This window comes from Aphelocoma coerulescens, chromosome 20, assembly GCF_041296385.1.
Source record: "Aphelocoma coerulescens isolate FSJ_1873_10779 chromosome 20, UR_Acoe_1.0, whole genome shotgun sequence".
Taxonomy (NCBI): Eukaryota; Metazoa; Chordata; class Aves; order Passeriformes; family Corvidae; genus Aphelocoma; species Aphelocoma coerulescens.
Window position 1 is genome coordinate 7954362 of NC_091033.1, and position 17467 is coordinate 7971828.

At 46.5% G+C, this 17467-nt stretch overlaps 1 protein-coding gene across 1 annotated transcript in view; it reads left to right on the forward strand.

Moving 5' to 3' along the window:
* Positions 1-3460: 3460 nt before the first annotated feature.
* The window catches only part of CTNNBL1 (catenin beta like 1), a 47452-nt gene continuing 33445 nt past the window's right edge, over positions 3461-17467 (forward strand). The window contains exons 1-4 of the mRNA XM_069033988.1: positions 3461-3583; positions 11011-11199; positions 13373-13479; positions 14337-14476. Of these exons, the coding sequence (XP_068890089.1) occupies positions 3554-3583; positions 11011-11199; positions 13373-13479; positions 14337-14476 (466 nt within the window). The 5' untranslated portion in view covers positions 3461-3553. The remainder of the gene's footprint in view (positions 3584-11010; positions 11200-13372; positions 13480-14336; positions 14477-17467) is intronic.

The following is a 17467-nucleotide window of genomic DNA, read 5'->3' on the forward strand; positions in this document are numbered from 1 at the left end:
ATCCCAACGAACTCCGTGTGCGTGCCCATCCCAGCCTGTTCCATCTGTCTGCGGTGACACCGCGGCGATGCCGGCAGGTCTCAGGGATGGGTTTTGATTCCAAGAGATGCCCATTGTTCCCTTGCCGGCGGCTCAGCCCTGTCCAGGCACCCGGTTTTGATACTCACGGAGGGTGAACACAGACACCATGGAGGGGAGTGAGCGTTGGGATGGTGACCACAGCAGGACCAGGAGCAGGTCCAGGCTTGTGCCATACTTGTCACCACAACAAAGCATCTGATCTGATGTTGCCCTCCAAGAACAGCCCCTGGCCCACTTTGTTTTATGTGTGAACCACTGATGCTGCAGCACTGGCTGGACCGAGATGCCTGTCCCAGTGCCAGTGGCACATTTCTCCTGTGGAACAGGGTCTCCTCAATGTTTGGTGGCCCCTGCCCTCTGTGGGAGGACAGGGGTTCTGTGGTAATTTTCCTTTCCTGCTTCGGTGGGACACCAGGCTGGGAGAAGCGCTGCCTTCCCCTTTAACCATCGTCCCAGCTTAATTCGATGGTTTTGAGTCCCTGCTCATGATTTCTGCAGCAATTTGGGCTGAGATTTCTCTCTTTCCCTCCATTATCCACTCTGATTAACTCAGCTGGCCCTGTCAGCTCCCATTCCGGCGCGGGGAGCCCTGTGAGAGCCTGTTAAAATGCATGAGCCTATGGCAGTCGCTCCGCTGCCCAGCGAGGCTGAACCGCGGGAAAGGGCTGCAGGCAGCTGGGCCGTGGTGGGGGACCTGGGGGCTGTGGGGGTCCAGGGCCGGGGTGCAGGTGCTGTGGGGATGCCAGTGTCCCCCTCTGGCAGCATAGGGGTGTCCTGGCCAGAGCTGAGTCAGGTGGGGACCCTCTGGGGTGCAGGACCCAGTCACCCCCACATGCCAGGCTGTTGGGTGGCTGAATCTTCCCCTATGCAAAGGCTCATTTCCCATTCCAGCTCTGACTTGTTCCCTTTTTCTCATTTTAATAAAGACGAAAGCATCCGGAAACGTGGCTGCACCCGCCAAAGAGCGAGATCTGACATAATTAAAAAGTGGCTTCAATCAGGCTGTTTTCCTAATGGTTTGTCATATCAGCCCGCACGGCCCTGCACCCCCTGTGCTCCCAACCCCCTGAGGCATCATTTACATTTCTTAATAACCCCTCATTAATATTCATGACGTGGGGAGGGTAATAACGGCTGAGTGCACACCACTAATTCAATTTCAGCGAGCCTCAGTGTGTTTAGTTAATCACCGGGGGACCTGGGTTACTCAGTACAATTATTTATTCGGAATTAGATCTTGAGGCATCTGGGTTGAAACCTGAACTCGGAATAAAATTAAGCCAGGATTCTCCTCCTCTCCTCCTCCTCCCACCGCTGCTCCCAGATGCGGTTCTGAGCATCCCCTGCAGCCCTGCTATGCTGGGATGAGGCACTGGTGTTTCCATGTGGGCACCGTTGCAGTGGCTGGGGCTTCTCCTCATCCGCGGCTGTTGCTGGGTCCCGGCTCTTCTGTGCCCATCCAGGGAAAAGCGTCAGGAAAGGCCTGGGGACATGGTCAGCCCCGAGGGTGGCACCCCATCCCCCGTGGAAGGTGGGTGCCTGGGAACAGGTAGCCAGGATTTCTGGAGTCCTTGCTCTTCTGACCAAGCCAGGTCCCAAGGTTTGCTCCACCCTATCCAGAGCCTTCAGCCCCTCACCCAGCTTTGTTGCTTGTTCCACCTGGGAGAGGCTGGTGCCAGCCCCATGCAGCACCCAGCACCCAGGGCAGCTGCTTGTCTCCATCCTTCATTTATTTCCTTGAGAATTTTTCTAGTATTTTGATTTTGCTTCTGGTTTCGCTTTTTTAATTCAATATTTTGTCCCTGTGCTCTGACTCACCTTATTGGATAAAAACTCCGTTATTGAATCCTGCCCGGATTCAATACTGACTGGATGAGAATTGGGTTTCCCAGGCAGCAATGCAGTGCCTCGGCTCCTCAAATTCCTGCTTTTGTTTTTTTTTTGAGTGTTCCCCCTGGCCTTTGAGTCCTGTCAGGGAGGTGAGTTGAACATTTTCTATCTCTTTGTTTTACAAGAAGCTCGAGGCAAAGGCGCTGACCTCACTCGATGTGCTCCGGTTGGGGCTCCTCTCTTCATTGGAGATTTTTCCCTTTTCCTTCCCCCAGCTCCTCGTAGAGCTGTTCCACTCAGGGGCAATGAGGTGGAGGAGAAGGCTCGGGGCAGGAGCAGGGCGTCATGCTCGGTGTGTGTCTGTGGATGGTCCGTTCTTGTCCCCACTGCTCTCCGTGTGTGCTACACCTGCTCGTTGTGGTTTTCCCTGGATGGGGGTCAGGCTTCCCAGTAGCTGAATCCTGTGCCCAGTATGTGCCAGTACCCCCCGAGGGTCTCCAAATGTGGTGGTTTCACAGCTGGGGAATTATCTGAACACTCAATACCGCAAAGCCGGATGAGCTAATAATTATCTTTTATTTATCTCATCTTTAACATGCAGATTTGTTGAGTTAATTTTGCCATGACCGACCTCCTATATTTTCTTGAAACAATGGGGGATGTGAGGGACTCCTTCAAAAACATTATATATTTTTTTAATTTTCTGAGTGTTCTCAAACCAGACTCCTGCTGAGATAACTGTGTAATAGCTGCGATTGGTATGAAAAATTCTTTTAGCTCAAAACTGGTTTTTAAAGCCTAGTTGAAATAAATTCAGTAGGATTTTGGCCGAGTTGACTCTCTCCTAATTATTCATATTTGTTAAATTGAGAAATGCCTCAGTCTGTCTGGGGTTGTGCATCTTGTGGAATCACAGAGCGATTTGTCACGACCTCAGCAGACAGAGGGGCCGTCACGTCGCTGCTGCCGCACTCAGAGCCCAGTTATTGGCCTGTTTTCAAGGTGACAGCGGTTAATGACGCCGGGTATAAATAGAATTGTGTTGTCAATAAACGCTGCCAACAGCCTCCTGCATTCCCGAGCGCGGCTCAGCCCGGGAAGCGTTTTCAGAAGGTTGTGGAAAAAGCGTCACGAGAAAACGCTGCTCCTCAGCGTCCCCGGGGGGCTCTGCTGGGGGCCGCGTCCCCCCCTCGGTGCCAGCAGCCCCCGGCTCGCGGGGCACAGCGGGGACGGGACCCCCGGTCCCCACTTCGCCCGTGGCAGGGACGGTCCCCCTGTCACCGGGGGTACATCGCGGGGGTCTCGTCCTCTCCCTGCCCCGTACCAAGGGGCACCGGGGGCCGGGCGGAAGGTCCCCGAGCTCTGCCCTGGGACCCCCGGGGGCCGGGGGCGGCCCCAGCGCCGCTCGCACCGTGGGGCGGGGGTCGCTCCCCTCTACCCGCCCCCGTTCGCGACAGCCCCGCGCTGCTTTCCGGCAGTGTGGCGCCTCCCACCTCTCCCTTTCCGGCACGGCCCCCTCCTCGCCTCGCTTTCCGGCAGTGTGGCGCCCCGCCTCCAGGCCTGCGCTCCCTGCCTTACGGCGGGTGTCGCGCGGCCCCGGTGGTTTGCGACAGGTTCGCGGTGGCGGGGCCCGGTGGGTGCGATGGACGTGGGGGAGCTGCTCAGCTACCAGGTGAGCTCGGGAGGCTGGGCCGTGCTGGGGGTGTCGCGGTCCCCTGCGCTCCGGCTGTCAGCGCGGAGGTGCCCTCGTTCGTGGCCCCGTTGCGGCGGCAGCGATGCTGCTCCGGCTCCGGTGCGGCCGCGGGCCTGGGGCGACCGCCGTGCGGAGCCTGCCCGGCCGCACTCGGTGCTCTCGCACGGGGCCTGGTTAAAGTGGCCATCAGTTTTGGGGGTCTCTCCCCCTCTTCGGAGCAGCTGTGCCCGGTGGGACCCGGTTACCGGGAGCTCCGCGGGACCGCGGCTTTGCCGGTGTTGTTTCGGCCACAGATGGGCAGATGGGTGCCTGCCTGTGCCTGGAGCGAAGCCTGAGCTCGTTCCATGGCTGTTCTACCATGTCTTTCCCTCCCTGTTTTATGACAAAACCCATTTTATTTCATTTTTTATCAAAATATTTTTTAAAAGTTTTCCTTGTAAAAGGAAGACTTTTTCGTTTACTCGGAGCGTTTTCTTCCTCTTGCCCTATGGTCATTGATTGCTCGTTGTGTGCAGGTACCAGGTGTGTTGATTTACTGTCCCAGGAGCAGATTTAGGGTGTTCCCTGTGGATCAGGGAATGAAGGTACGGGTTGCAATAACGTTTTGATGCCTTGGCTGGGATAGTGTTGGGCTTTGCTTCAGTTCTCAGCCCAGGTGCAGCCGTGGGGTTTGCCTGGGTGAGGAAGACACCCCAAGACATCATCAGCCGTGTAAGTGTGGCCAGGTCTGCTCCTGAGCTGAGAGCACGGGATTCCTTATGGGACTCGGTGCCATCCTTGTGTCCCTCATTCTGTGAGGCACAAAGGTGAAGGGAGTGTCTTGCTGTTCACTCCATGTTTGTTCTTTGGGAATATGTTGTTTGGAGATGCTCAGGGAAAAAGGGAAAGTTGCTGTTGGGTTTGGGAAGTTTCTCAGCAATTTTCCCAATGGTATTGAAGTGTCTGAGGCATGGCTGTGAGAGGAGTCTGTCTTTGAGAGCTCCACTGAAGTTCTCCTTGATAATCTCCAGGATGTTTCTTTGTGTGGATTGCTCTGTCTCAAGCATCCTGCTGCATCCAACAGCAGAGCCCTGCTGCTCTGAGATCTGTTCCACTTCTGTATTTCTCTGCCTTTTTAAAATGCAATTTCTCAACATCGAATTAGAATTTTCATTTCTTACATTCCTTTGATTCTTTGGCCTTCTCCACCCCAGCTGGGGGTTAGCATTGTCATCCCTTACATGTCTGGGATGCAGGTTAAGGCACAGAGAGGTAAACCTGATTGAACTTTGTCATTTTTTAACCAGGTTTGGGGTTTTGTTAGTTGGTTTTTCTCTTGCTCCGAGAATGTGAACTCACAGGATTCCCTCCATTCTGGAGTCCATCCACTTTGCTTTGCTCACTTGGATTTTGTACAGCTTTCCCTTGGATGAGCTTTCCACATGGCGAGGGAGTGATTGCTTGTGACAGTGGGGGCTGTATTCTGTTGAGGTACAGAAATGCTGTTTAGCTGCAGGGTATCTAAATTTTAATTTCACTTCTTGCTGCTGGAATTGTTCTTATTTGTGGGGAAAAACATTCTGCAGCTTTCAACCACCTGCTGAAATAGTTTCTGAAGGATTTCTCTTAGCTCTGTGCTCTCCTGGGCTTTCACCTGAATGCAGGTGGTTCTTGTGTCACTAGCTGAGGTGATGCTTCAGAGTGAGCATTGGAATTCAGTGGTGCTGAATTCAGACCTGCAGAACTGGGTACAGTGGTGAGTACAGGTGAAAGAAGAGGAGGAGCAGAAGGCAGGCAAATAGTTCTGATTCTGAGAAAATGAGATTCCCTTCTGTGAGGGCATTTCTGGCTGAGAGGTGGGGGGAAATAGTTGGAAACAGCAGATTTTGCTGCCTCCCATCCTTTGGGTCAGGCTCTGCCTTCAGGTAGGGTGGCTTGGCAGCTCGCCCAGCAGCTCCTGGCCCACTCCAGCCCTGGATTTGGGAGCCTCCCTCCTCTGGGCTGAGGTGTGGGCTGGCTCAAGGTCTCCTTGGTTGTCCTCGCTGCAGGGGTGGCACCGGCTGTCGGGGAGGTGGTGTGGTGCCTCAGCTCTCTGATTTTAATCTCTTGCTGCAAATGAGTTGGTCTTCTCAGCCTCCCTCAGCACAACCTAAAATAATTGCTTTTCTCTTACACTGTTTTGAATTTTCTCCTCTAAATGTGTAATCTGTGCCCTTGCTTTGACAAGAAGATGTTCTCCCTCAGAGCCAAACTTGGCGTGGAAGACTGCAGGCACCATGCCACCAATTCAGCATCAAGTGTCTGCCAGAATGGGAAAAGAAACCTCTTGCAACAAAAAATACAATTAAACAGCACCTGGCCGTTTATACAAAGCTCAGGAATCCATAAACTTTACGTGTTACTGCAAAACAGTTGCAGATGGTCTAAAGTGATGATTAAATATTGCTGCTGTTTGCCCAGATCCTCCATGTTTGGTCTCTGATTACAGAGGGTAATTAGGAGGACAAAGCCAACTCCGGGGCTATTCAGACTCCTCTTTCAGTTGTCTTGGGAGGGAATAAGGGAGATTATTTGAATTCTAATTAAAGGCAGATTTCATCACAGTGAGTGATCATTACAAACTGCTAATTTTTTAATGGAATGTTAGTAAAATCAAATAGCAGAAGAAGCCGTAACTAATGGGGTGAGATCTGACTTCATTGTGCTGAGCGATCTCCCCGTTCTCTGTCGGGGTTGAGTGCGGTGCGTACAGGGATGGATCTCCGGGTATCCATGGAGGCAATCATCATTTCTACTGCTGGTATGGATAATTTACTGTCAATTTGCAACGTAATGGATGCATCTGATGGTAGGGGCAGCTCAGCTGAGCTGGTTGTTGACTGCTTACATCATTATTACCCCAGAAGCTCCTCCTGCCGGCGGGTAAAACAAGGAGCTGACATCGGCTCAGCTGTCTGCCTCATCCCTTGGGATACTCTGCTCCTGGGAGTATGGCCTCATGCTGCCAGAGCTGTCTTGGTGCTCTCACAGGGTGGGACTGAATCTCTAGTTTACTTCCCAATGTGTTGTATTTGGCCACCAAACCAGAGTGTATCAAGAAAGATCCCTGTCCTGCACCTCCCTGATGAGCTCCTTGGGTGGTTCAGGGCCTCACAAGGGAGGCTGGAAGGCACAAGGGTTCATTCCCTCTGAAATTAATAATATGCATCCACGTGGGTACAGTGTGCACCTGTCATTGCATTTGCCTCAGTGTGTGTGATTTTGGAGCTCTTGAGTGTCTGAGATTTCTGATTTTCCTGGGGTACCAGTTCTTCCAGTTTTTAGCACTCAGATCCTGCACCATTTAGAAGTGCTGTGTGTCACGCCTCAGGAAGAAAAAGCATGGAAAACTGAGATTGATGGTAGCCTGGTTTATCACAAACACTGGAAACAAAATTAGGAGGTTATTGAAGATTCCTCTGGAGATTTGGGCTTGTTTTTAGGATCCCAGACTGACAGCTGCTGTGCTGCTTTCTGAGTGGCTCCTTGGAGCGGGCTGGGATGTGGGCACAGAAGAAGCTGCATCATTTATGAAGATTTATTTCAGATTTCATTAACAAATAATTTGTGAGCTTCACAGTTAACGAGGTTACTTACAAAACAGATACCTTAGTAATATGAAACTCCTGAGTATTTCCTGAGTAATATGAAACTACTGAGACCTCTCTAAACCTTCCTTATGTTTGGCGAAGGCAGAAGCAATCAGGATTCTGAAAAATGTGTGTTTCAATCTTGTGGGGTACTTAACCCTGATATTAATGTGCAATCACTGCTTGGAGGGAGCCCAGGGGTGCTGGCAGATTATTGTGCTTTGATTTAGGATGTTGTTTCCCTGTCCTGCGTGGCACATGCGGCAGGTGCTGCTCCTGCCGCCCACACCGAGGGCAGGCTCAGCCTTACCTGGCTGTGCACAGACCAGGACCTGTGTCAGGTGTGTCTGGAGAAAGTCTGTACCCGAAGGCTTGGCCCCAAGCAGTGTCAGGTTAGGGAATGTCAGCTAACTGACACAACCAGTACAGGAGGACTAGGAGAGAAAGGGAGAGATAATTCTTCCTTTCCAATTACCAGCTTCTGTTTACTTTATCATATTTTATAAACAGTAGCTTTTTTTAAACCCTTTTGTATTCATTGGTTTTTGTGTGGTGCTATCAGTGTTAGATTTAAATGAAAATGCCTACTGAATAAATTACTGTGAATGCTCTGCATTCAACAGGAACAGAATTAAGCTTAGCTAACAAAACAATTGAAAAATGCTTTTCTTGTGCATTTTCTAATGAATCCCAACTTCTTGCCAGATTCACCTTAGCACAACTAAGTAAAAAAACCCATATTTTGTTTATCAAATGATTAACTTTCTCTTTCCTACCAGAAAGGCAGAACTTGTGCCTTTCACACTTGTGTGTGAAGCTGTGGAATCGGTTAAATAAATGTGTTTGGACACAATCTATGTGTTTGCTGAGCGAAATGCACCACGCTCAGTGCAGCAACCTATGGGCTTAATTCTCGCTGGTTGGTAACAGTCCTTTGGAAAACACAAATGCAAGCCCAAGATGAAAATCAATGAACAGAAACTAATGCCTGCCTTAAATCAGTTGTTCATGACTGTGCATCTCTTGTGGAATGAGCAGGACCCAGGTGTTCCACTTGGGCCTTGGTTTCGTAGCTTTAATAGTGCTGGTTGGGAACGGCAACGTTCTTAGCGAGGTTTTGCATAACATCAATAAGGAGAGGCAAAGCCTTAATGCCTGCTTAATAGCGTTTGCCTGGAATTCAATTACTGCCTATTGCCAGGCTGCTGGCAGCGTTAATGATCGCACGCGGGGCACTTCCATGATTTATCATAATGATTCTGCTATGTGTTAGAGACGCCTCCCCCAGCAATGCATAAATACAAAAAAGGGTAAAATAATTGAGATGGAAGCAAGGGTGTAAATTCTGGTCTTGAGAATTGTGTACTCAGAGGAAATGGGGTGGGTTTCATGATGCAGTTTTAATTTAGGTTTTGTTCCGGGATGCAGTCCCTTCCCATGACACATTACTTTGCATCTGACTGACCCCCAGCTCCCTCAGCCTTTCATTACACTACAGACTCACCAGGAGCTTTGGCCGTTTTTAATGTTTAGAAATAAGAGTGAGGAATGAGATTCCAATTCCAAGTTAGGAACATCCGTGGCAAATCTTGTTGAGATTTTGATGTAAATTTCAGGATTTATGTCACTAATTGCGGTATCTGTGTTTGTGACATTAATCTGTCAAAGGTGGTTTAGGATGAGTTGGGTATTACCGAGGAGTGAATGGAAGGGCATAGGAAGGGCAGGGACCCTTGTGCCATGAGGAGTATGGATTTACTGAAGATTTTTCTTTCAATGATGTCATTTAAAAGAGCACCTTTTCCTTGTTCTTTCCTTTAGTGGATTGCTGGTTGCTCAGGGTTGTTTGAATTATTGGTTGTTGTCAATGACACGTTTGTTTCCAAATGGATCTATGTGAAATTATATTTTAATGTACCTAGAAGATAAGTAATAGGAATCTGCTTAAAAAAAACCTCAATCCACAAAACCCTCCAAGCAAATAAATTTTTCATTTCACAGAATGTCTGGGTATGCTTCCATGTCATGGCTATTGAATTATGAGCCGAGTAACTGCTTTAAAAGTGCATGGAGGCACTTTAGGAGAGTTTTAAGTCAGGAATGTACCATCCATAATGGAAATGGCACAGAAGATATAGGGAGAAAGGAGACAGATAACAGAGCTTGAACAGGTCTGCCTGGGAGCGAGCAGCTACAGCTTTGATTTGTGCTAATGTGTTGTCTGGGAAACTTGATTCTGCATCTTCCCTAAAGCGGTGACAAGGTGGTAACCCTTAAAACAAGGTGATCTCAGCCAGGCTGCTGTCTGGCCTGCTTCTTAACTATAATTAACTCCTCATGTGCTTTTTAGGGCTTCGTGGGGGAGGCTTTGTATTTTTTTACATCTCCTGAAAGCAGCATGTTCTGCAGAGCAGATCATTTACCAGCTTGTCATTGGTCCTGGGCTGTGCCATGGTGTGGCGGAGCTGGAACCACAGCGGGATTCCCTTATGACCCTGGAAGGTTTACTGCCTTCTGCAGCCTAAAAGTTCCTAACCTGCCAGGGAGCTGGAAATCCCTGTTTTGATGCTCACAGTCGTGCCAGACCTGACAGGAGAATGACACTGTCACTTATTTCCTCTGCACCTTTATTTGGATCGAACACGAGAAGGATCCCAGTGTCAGTTAAAAGCAGGGCCTGTGTTCATGGAAGCCTGGTGTGAGTTTTGCCATTTTAGACAAAGGGTCCCACAGAGCAGAAGGGAGGGGCTGCCTGCCAGGTGGTGTTTTATAAATTAAGATGGATGCATGTTAGACCTAGTGAGGTTACCAGGTGACGTAAAGTAAAAGTATTTTTGTTATGATTTTATTATTCTTGATATATATACTCCTTTTAAATAGTAAAGAATTAAGCTTTGTTTTGCTGTAGTTATAGAGCATGGAGTACTTCTGTTCCAGCTTGGTTGTCCTTCAAAAATACGAGAGACCAAATTTAATGTCCATGTAATTTTTGAGGGGAAAGTTTTTCCTTCTATTGCAAGGGCTTTTATCCCTTTCTGCCTGAATGAAAACAAGGGATTAGGATTAATGGATTTTTTCTTGTCCTTGGCAAATTACCTTTAATTTTGACAATCAGCTAGAAATAGTGGAATAAAATAATAGGTTGTTCCAAGCAAACCATGATGGTTTGGGTGCTGTATAGTCCAGTGCCAAGCCCCTTCAGAGCTGCAGAGTCCTCTTTGTCCTGCCTAGGACTGAATACTGAATGCAGCTGAGTTGGGTGATTCTACTTTTACACATCAGCAAACTTCAGACAGAAGGATGGGGGTGAAATGGGATGCATGCCGGAATTCAATGTAATCTTGTATATGTTGTGGGTAAAAAATTATCTTTCCCTACTCTCTGCTGAGCATATCAGTCTGCTGGCTGTGAAATGGGGAGTTGTCTCAGCTGAGTCAGCAGATTGGGGTTCCTTGATGGGCAGCCGTGCCCCACTGAGCAGGGCTGTTTGGCCACTCCTTGTCTGTGCACTCCTCGTCCTTGCTGTCTATGAAGATATTTTCCCATGAATCGTGTTCATAGATCAAAGAAGGTAGGATGTTGACACAGCTCTTGGCAGAGGCATTTATCTACTCATGTGATGTTCCACTTCACTAAATTAATTTCCTTTCCAGTTTTTAGAGTTGTTAAGCGTCATGAAAGCAAATTTTTTAAACAACTTGTAAGAACTTCCACAGTATGGCTTTTAATATTGGTATTCTGGTTTGCAAGGGTCAGTAAACACTTGTATTCATTCACCTTTTATTTCTCTGACTTCAGCCTAACAGAGGGACAAAAAGACCCCGTGATGAAGAGGAAGAGGAAATCAAAGCACGTCGGAAACAAGCCAGTGCCCGAGAACATGGTCGTCCTAGGGAAGAGGAGTCTGCTGCCCTGGAAGAAACTGATGATGAGAAGAAGAAACTCCTTCAGATAATTGAGAGGGATGGAGAAGAGGAAGATGAGGAAGTAAGTCCTCTGGGAGAGGCAGTGGAAATAACCAAACACCAAACCCTTTCTCTGTGATTGCCATTTCTTACTATGTAGGTGGTGAGACTTAACGTGATTTTCCTGTGCTCGTACAGCTTCAGTTTGTGGGTTTGCTTTCCTGCCCTGTAGGGTGTTCATTAATTTCAAATTTCTCAAATACATCAGCTGAAGATTTAAAGGGGGGGAAAAAGGAGAAGGCTTTCAAGTCTAATCTCTGTTTAGTCTGAGAATACCCAAATCATCTTCTGAAGTATATTTTTAGGAAACAGTTTCTGTGTTCTAACCAATTTCCTAACTATTGTTCTCATCAGTGCCCCCAACCATGCAGCTTCTTCCCGTCTTTGTAGCTGTGCAGCAGCAGCAGCAAATAAACAAACATTCTTCTGTACAAGAAAGGTCTTGGGTCAGAGGAGGGGGGTAGCAGCTGTCAAGGGTAAATGATTTCAAGCCTTGGAGACAGAAATCCAATGCTGTGTTGGCCTTTCTGCCAAGGGCCAGGGAAAAAATCACTTTATAAATGTGACACATGGATTGGTATAAATCTAGAAGATATTTGCTTCCTGCTGCCCGTGTCCTCTTTGATAAAAAAACAAGTGATATTCACCACTGCAGAATCATGTAGCTTTGTAAAATATCATTGTCCTTTGTATACAGCACTGCCAGCATCTGTCTCTAAGAATCTCCCTCTTTTTTTTTGATGTTGAGCTATTGCCATGACAGTTGTTGCTGATGGCAAGGAAGGATAATGCAGGATTTCTGTAGCATTTGAGCTCCAGGGAGGATGAATCGACAGAACCAAGAGTCCTTCTGACTGGGTAGAGTCTTGTGGATTCCTGCAGTGTGCCAGTCCCTCGTCTTTGTCAAGTGGAGTCCTCCCAGCCAGACATTTTAAAGGCTGAAAGTCCAAGCTTTCTTTAGAACTCAAATCTCTTGTTTATTACTTTGGATAGCAGTTCATATAAGTGCCATTAAAATGTGCTTTGTCCCAGTAAATTTCATGGCAAGAGGCTAATCTGTAGGACACTGCAATACTGAATGCAAATTCAATACAAGATATAAAGCTGATCCTAATGGAGATATTGTAGTGATATGTGTTAGAGGAAGCAAAGAATCAAAGAGAATAGAGGGAAGCAGTGTCAGCATGTGTGGGTTGAAATCCTATTGCAAGAAGAATGTGCTTTGGGCACTGTAGTATTGATTAGCTGAATGGGGTGGTGACATGAGTGGGATGGCAATGAGACAGGTTGGGCAAAGGAATGAAGGAAATCCAATAATAACTAAAGGCTCCAGCTGGTGTTATTGTAATGGAGTTTGCTGAAGAAATTGAGGTTTTCTCTCTCATACCAGATTGCTGCTTAGAGTCACTGACCAAAAAATCTTCAACACCAGTCGCAACTCTTGATTTAATCCTGAGCAGGGGATGGACACGAAACTTGGCTTAAGATGTGAGGTTATCTGGTTTGGTTTTTGTTTTGAGAGCTTGTCTTAAACAGTGGTTGTAACACAGTCAAACAGAGGAGAGGGAAGAGGCTACACAGGGAAATCTGTATCATCAATTTTTTAATAAAAGAAGTGCATTAAAATCATAAACTAAGGAAAATGTTTGTAGGTGTCAGGGAGGCAGCTGAGGTTACATTGCTGCTGTACAGTAGATATACAACTCCAGCTGAGAGACACCTTAGGAACATTTACAAAATAAAGAGAAAATGCTAGAATAGAATATTGATTTGTTTTTTTTTTTTTAGGAAAAGGCTTTAAGATAGCAGTGAAAGCTTATCCAAGTGAGGAAAATGCGGAAGAACATAAATTCAGGGCAGTTAAATGTAGACTTACAAAAAGCAATAGCACAGGGGACTTCTGCAGAGAAGCTCTCTGTGGGCACAGGCTGTGAGTGCAGGTTTGCTCTGTCTGAAGCAAAAAAACCTCGATATGTACTGGTGGTGCCAGGTAATAAGAGGTGTAAAAGAATAGCTCAAGGTCCAAGCTGGAGTGGGTAGTGATGGTGTGTAAGGTGTTTGGCAGCTCTCTGCATTGATATTCCAGAACTGGCTGGAATTCCAAGGGCCCTGGGCCTGGCTACAGTCCCACCACATTTGCTGGTATTTCTCCAGCCATCCAAAGCTCACCTCTCTGCCTTTTCTGATTTGGTCAGGAGGAACCTTTGGATGAAAGTTCAGTGAAGAAGATGATTCTAACCTTTGAGAAGAGATCCTACAAAAACCAGGAGTTGCGGATCAAGTTTCCTGACAATCCAGAGAAGTAAGACCATGCTTAACTTTTTTTTCCTTTGATTTTAGATGTAAGCCCTAAATGAATTACTGGAACGTAGAGATGTTTTCAGTTACATAAGGCTTATGTAACAGGAGTTATTGCCTTGTAGTTCTTCTAAATTCTATTTGAAACTGACTTTGTTAATTAAAAATGGCTTCATTGAGTCTGTGGTGGGGCCAATATATGGCTGGCAGCACAGAAACCAGATTAGCAATAATTAAAGGTTTCATCCCATCATTTGATGTGAAGGTGTTGTGCTTTCCAGAGGTCTTGGGGAGAAAATAATTTCATGTTACCCAGTGCTGTGATGAGCAGAATGGCTGGATGGGCTCGGAGAGCCACATGGGGTGTTTGTGTTCTAGAAGCCTCTTCCTCCCTTCAAGGTGTTCTGTTATTCACACTAAAGGATTTCTTCCTACACTTCAATGCCATTATTTTTTGTCCAGTTTGCTGTCCTTTCCATTACCCAGATTATTTTTATGGACTTCAGACTCATGCAACCCACATACTAATATGTGCTACCTAGGAAAGGTGCAGCGCTCTGCAGAATTTATTTTATAAGCAGGTTTTTTCATGTGTAGCTACAGCATCTTAATTTTAATTTTTTCTTGAAATTCTAGAACTGATTTACAGAATTGGAACAAATCTGCTTATTTACTCCATGTCAATTATCTAGTAGAAATGCTTATCCTGCTACAGGATTAAACTTCAAGGGGCAGGTGTAGGACAGGGAGGATAGAAATGCCAGTGCCATGTGCACCTGGGGTGACAAGTCGTACCTGGTGTCTCCTGGAAGGTAGTGGTCTCTTCTTGCCTTTTTATTACCCTTTTTTGTCTTGCCTCAGGTTCATGGAGTCAGAACTGGATTTAAATGACATCATTCAGGAAATGCACGTGATTGCGACCATGCCCGGCCTGTATCACCTGCTGGTGGAGCTGAACGCTGTGCAGTCTCTGCTTGGGCTGCTGGGACACGACAACACAGATATCCTTCAGTTGTTAAAGCAGCTCTCATGGGAGAGGCTTTCTACAGACTTTTCTGTAATCTCTCTTATCCTCTTTCCCAGGCTCCTGTAGATGTTTTTCTCTTCTTCCCACCACACTGAATTTATGTGTTGTTTTTTTGATTTTTTTCCCAGTGAAAGCCTTCTTTGTTCAAGTAATATTGATTGTGATTTTTTTCCAATGCTGTTATTCTCCTTTTTTGTTTTATGACCCTTTCATCTAGTTTTGAGTGTCAGTGTTAGAGTGTGAACAGATGAGCAGCAGAGGAGAAGTGAAGGCCTGGGCTTAGCAGCGATAATCTCAGATTCTGCAAACTTCGTCTGATAGCCCCAGTGAAAATGAAACTATTTTATCCCTTCTTGCTGAGAGCTGAGCTGTCAGGCTGTCAGCTGTTTGGACTAGCTCACCACATGCCTGCCTTAGTTTGTAAACGTGCCATCTTCGTGTACCCATACCTTTAGTTTGGTGTGCGTGGAGCTCAAGGCTATGGGTGACCCCTCTGGTTAAGTACATATCCTGAGACAATTCCATTTCCATGCTCAGTGAGGTCTAGTGTCACTGAACCTAATCCCTTTGTGCACCTGGCCCATGTGCCTCTGAAGCTCTTGAGGGCATCTGAGAAAGAGTTTCCCATTTTGGTAGTGTTGATCAAAAACAGTGTCGTTTTTTGAGTATCCTAGTGCCTTGATGCTTAGCTGTCAGCTGGGAGCTGGCACTATGCCTGGCTCACCACTGTGCAGTCTGTAAAAGCAGAGCTTAGCCCGCTTTGCTTGTAAAATATTCTATAGCAGATTAAGCTGAAAAATTGTTCCATGACTTGGGAGATTGTGTGTCTGTGTCCTGAAAACATTAGTGAGTGGAGGGAGCAGTGAAGCCCCCTGGAAAGGGCACTGGGTGCCGACCTGGAACTCAAGCAGTCCTTTTTCCATTTTTATTGATCCATGGCCTTAGGAAGGTAATTTATTCTTTGCTTCTTTATGTGTAAAGCAGGAGATAACACTTACCAGCTTTCCTGAGGTGTTTTGGAATATACAATGTGAAAATGCCTGTTAGTGCTGAATCTGAATGTTGTGGTCTGATGCACAGATCTTGGTTTTCTTTTTTAGCACTTTTCTTTACAGCACCATCTATTGAGAATTCATAATTCATTCTTTCTAAGTGGATGCAGTGATCAGAAGCTAAAACCAAAACATAAATATTTTATTGCATGCCAGTTTATATTAGAGAGCACTGCTTATGTGTTTGGGTACTTTGACTTGCATCAGGTAGAACCTTGATGTGGTGAATGCTGGTCCCTACAAAACAGTAAACCCCACAGCTTCCCTTATCCAAGATCTGCAAGGAAATGGCTCTCAAATAACTGTTAACAATTTATGTTGTACAGGGGGAGGCTCCTCCCGTGCAAAACCAATTTCGTGGTTACTGTAGTTTAATTATTTATTTTATACCAAACACCGCAGACGTTTTTGTACTATGTGCTTTTATACTGAATTTCTCATTCATAGGAAAAAAAGGAATTGTGGGAATATTGATTGGGATAGCAGAGCTGTTTTCCAGATGAAGTGCACAGGAGTACAGCTTGCTTTGTCCTGTCAGCCATGGAAAGCTTTGTGCTGGGGTCACTGCTCCTTGTCAAAGACTTGTCAGGGTTTCCACTGTGAACTCTTTTTATTTGGTTTGCAACTTGCCTGTCAGTGAGTTTACGGGTAGGAATTTGGCCTGAGAACTGCAATTTTGGGAAAACTGTATTTCTTATTATAAAACTGCTGAAGTGTTTTGAGCTCCATTGGAAGCAGAGACTGCTGCTGCTCACATACAGGGTAGAAGCACTATTAAAGTGAAGCATCTAGACATAAAACTGAATTGATACAGCTCAAGTTTTCTAATGACGTTTTGTTAAAACAAATGGGGAAATATTTTTAAAATGAGTTCTTCAAGGAGAGAACTAAACAAATGGCTCTTCAGATGTGATTTAAATGTGGTGTCTTGAGGGACTAATGCAAGGAGACAAAAGCAATGTCCAGGGGGAGCAAATAATCTGCTGAGTGATTCATACAGTTTTACACAAAGCATGTGAATGAAAGATGATCACCAACAAGATTTTAGTAATGAAAGACATGAAAGCTTCAAGCGAGGCTTTGCTTTACTGTCTCCTAAATTTTATAGGACAGCTGATACTCTCACTGCGGGCCTCAACAGAAGCTTCCCAGACAGGAATGCCCTGCATGATGAACTCAGCAGAGTTCTTTGCTGTGCACTCTCAAAAGAACCTGGTTCAGTTGTCTTTGTAGCACCCAGGAGAAACAGAAATCTTCAAATGATTCCTCCTTGAGCTTTTTCTCCCACGAGTTGATGAAACTTCATTCCCTCAATTTGTCCTCTACATCCATCATGTACTAACCCCCAGACCATCTCAGTAGTCCTCTGCTCTCCCAAGCCCAGTATTTTGAGGTCTCTCTTTTATTGTGAGAGCCCACAGCTGAACAAAATATTCTGCAAGTTGCCCCATGAGTGCCAGAGAGAAGGTAAGAATTCCTTCTGTTGACTTGCTAGTTTTGCTCTTGCTGGTGCAGTGCAGTCTGTGATTAGCCTTTGTCACTGCAGTGACACTCTGCTGAGATGATGCTTAGCTGAGGTGACATGCTGGTGACTTGCCTGCAGCTTGTCAGCAGAGGGTCCAGGCTCTCTCTTGCAGAACTCACCTCTCCAGCCAGCCCCAGCCCACAGCTGAACCTTGCTAAGAAAAGACAGATGAAAATACTTTTCCTGTTGCTGCATGTGTGTCTGAGCAAATGCACAAATAGGAGACCTGGGAGCCAGTTTGTCAGCCCGGGCACTTGAGAGAGATCCATCACAGAGTGGTTATTTAGGACATGCAGAAAACCACGTCTCCTGCTCTGCCCCTGGGACGCAGGCAGGATTGATCAGTGTGTCTGAGAGAATAGGGAAGTAGGTCTAATGAGCTGGAATA